General features: G+C 49.2%; 1 protein-coding gene across 1 annotated transcript; it reads right to left on the reverse strand.

Annotated features, from left to right (window-relative positions):
* Positions 1 to 252: 252 nt before the first annotated feature.
* On the reverse strand, positions 253 to 930 carry LOC125191973 (exonuclease 3'-5' domain-containing protein 2-like). Its single transcript, XM_048089416.1, has one exon. It carries the CDS (start codon positions 921 to 923, stop codon positions 309 to 311), a length of 615 nt encoding a protein of 204 aa, XP_047945373.1. The 5' UTR covers positions 924 to 930; the 3' UTR covers positions 253 to 308.
* Between the last annotated feature and the right edge of the window lie 274 nt (positions 931 to 1,204).

Below are 1,204 nucleotides of genomic sequence, written 5' to 3' on the forward strand. Positions count from 1 at the left end.
CAAAACATGCCATCATCCACTAATAAAATTTTAATTTTCAAATACAGTGATTTTCATATTTTTAATTTTCACCATAAAATTTTTGTAACACAAACCACTACACATAGTAGTTATTCTATGTCGCACCATTACATTCATAACATAATATACGTATCCCACATACACCACAATAAAGATGAGAATACAAAAAAAGGAGTTTATCCAAAATATTGTGCGTTTTTTACCATAATAGGAAGGATATGAAGCATTTGATGAAATACTTACAAGTTCATTAACCAAAATCCACAAAATGAAAATCCACTCCGAAATCAAAATGAAAAGACGACAGATCCATGATGAGCTTCCCAGTCCCAAACGCTGAGTTTGAGAGCCATCAAAAAGGAAAGAAAAACATCATGGCAAGCATACTCGACCTGCTCCCACGTGAGATCCTCATCCTCCCAGTCGCTCCTTCCCACCTCATTATCCTTCTCCATCCCGTAAATCCCCAAAATCTCCTCCGCCAGCTCCCCCATCGACGCCCCGAGGCGGCACCCCCTCAGATCGCGCGCCGCATTCCGCACATCCAGCAGCTGCCGCACCTGGAGCGCGTGCTCCGAGCGCATCAGCATGGCCTCGTCGCTGTGGTTCCAGAGCCCCACGCGGATGACGTCGGGGTCGAGGAGGAAGCGGCGGAGCACGGCGGGGCAGCGGTGGGCGTGGCTGAGCTGGAAGATGAGGCAGTTGGAGCCCACGCAGAGCTGGAGTGTGGCGGCGTAGGCGGAGCCGGGGACCCACTGGACGCCCAGGCCCGCCACAAGACGACCGCTGTGGCGGTGGAAGCTGTAGCGGTGGCGGATGGCGTGGACCCATCGGCGCACGACGGAGGGCTCGGAGGTCACGGTGGTGCGGACGCGGTGGGAGTCGCAGGGGACGGTGTACATCTCCGTCATTGCAACAGCTGCTGTCCTGTTTCACAGTGGTAATTAACCGTCTATTTATTGGCCTTCTTGCTCAGCAAGTGATCGTATCTCATTCGTTCATTTCACTTTCACCTTTACACGTGGCAGCCTGATCATCTACACACGCACCTAAGATAATATTGTATCACTACGTGGAGTCGTGGACATTGGTTAATTTGTGGACGATTAATATTCGAATTATACGTGCGTATTCCATGCATTTTCTAATTTCCGTTTATTACTCATCATTTTCATTTATCAGG

Source organism: Salvia hispanica, chromosome 6, assembly GCF_023119035.1.
Source record: "Salvia hispanica cultivar TCC Black 2014 chromosome 6, UniMelb_Shisp_WGS_1.0, whole genome shotgun sequence".
NCBI lineage: Eukaryota > Viridiplantae > Streptophyta > Magnoliopsida > Lamiales > Lamiaceae > Salvia > Salvia hispanica.

Coding starts and splice junctions, on each gene's coding strand:
- LOC125191973 (XM_048089416.1), bottom strand. CDS start 923: ATGTACACCGTCCCCTGCGACTCCCACCGCGTCCGCACCACCGTGACC.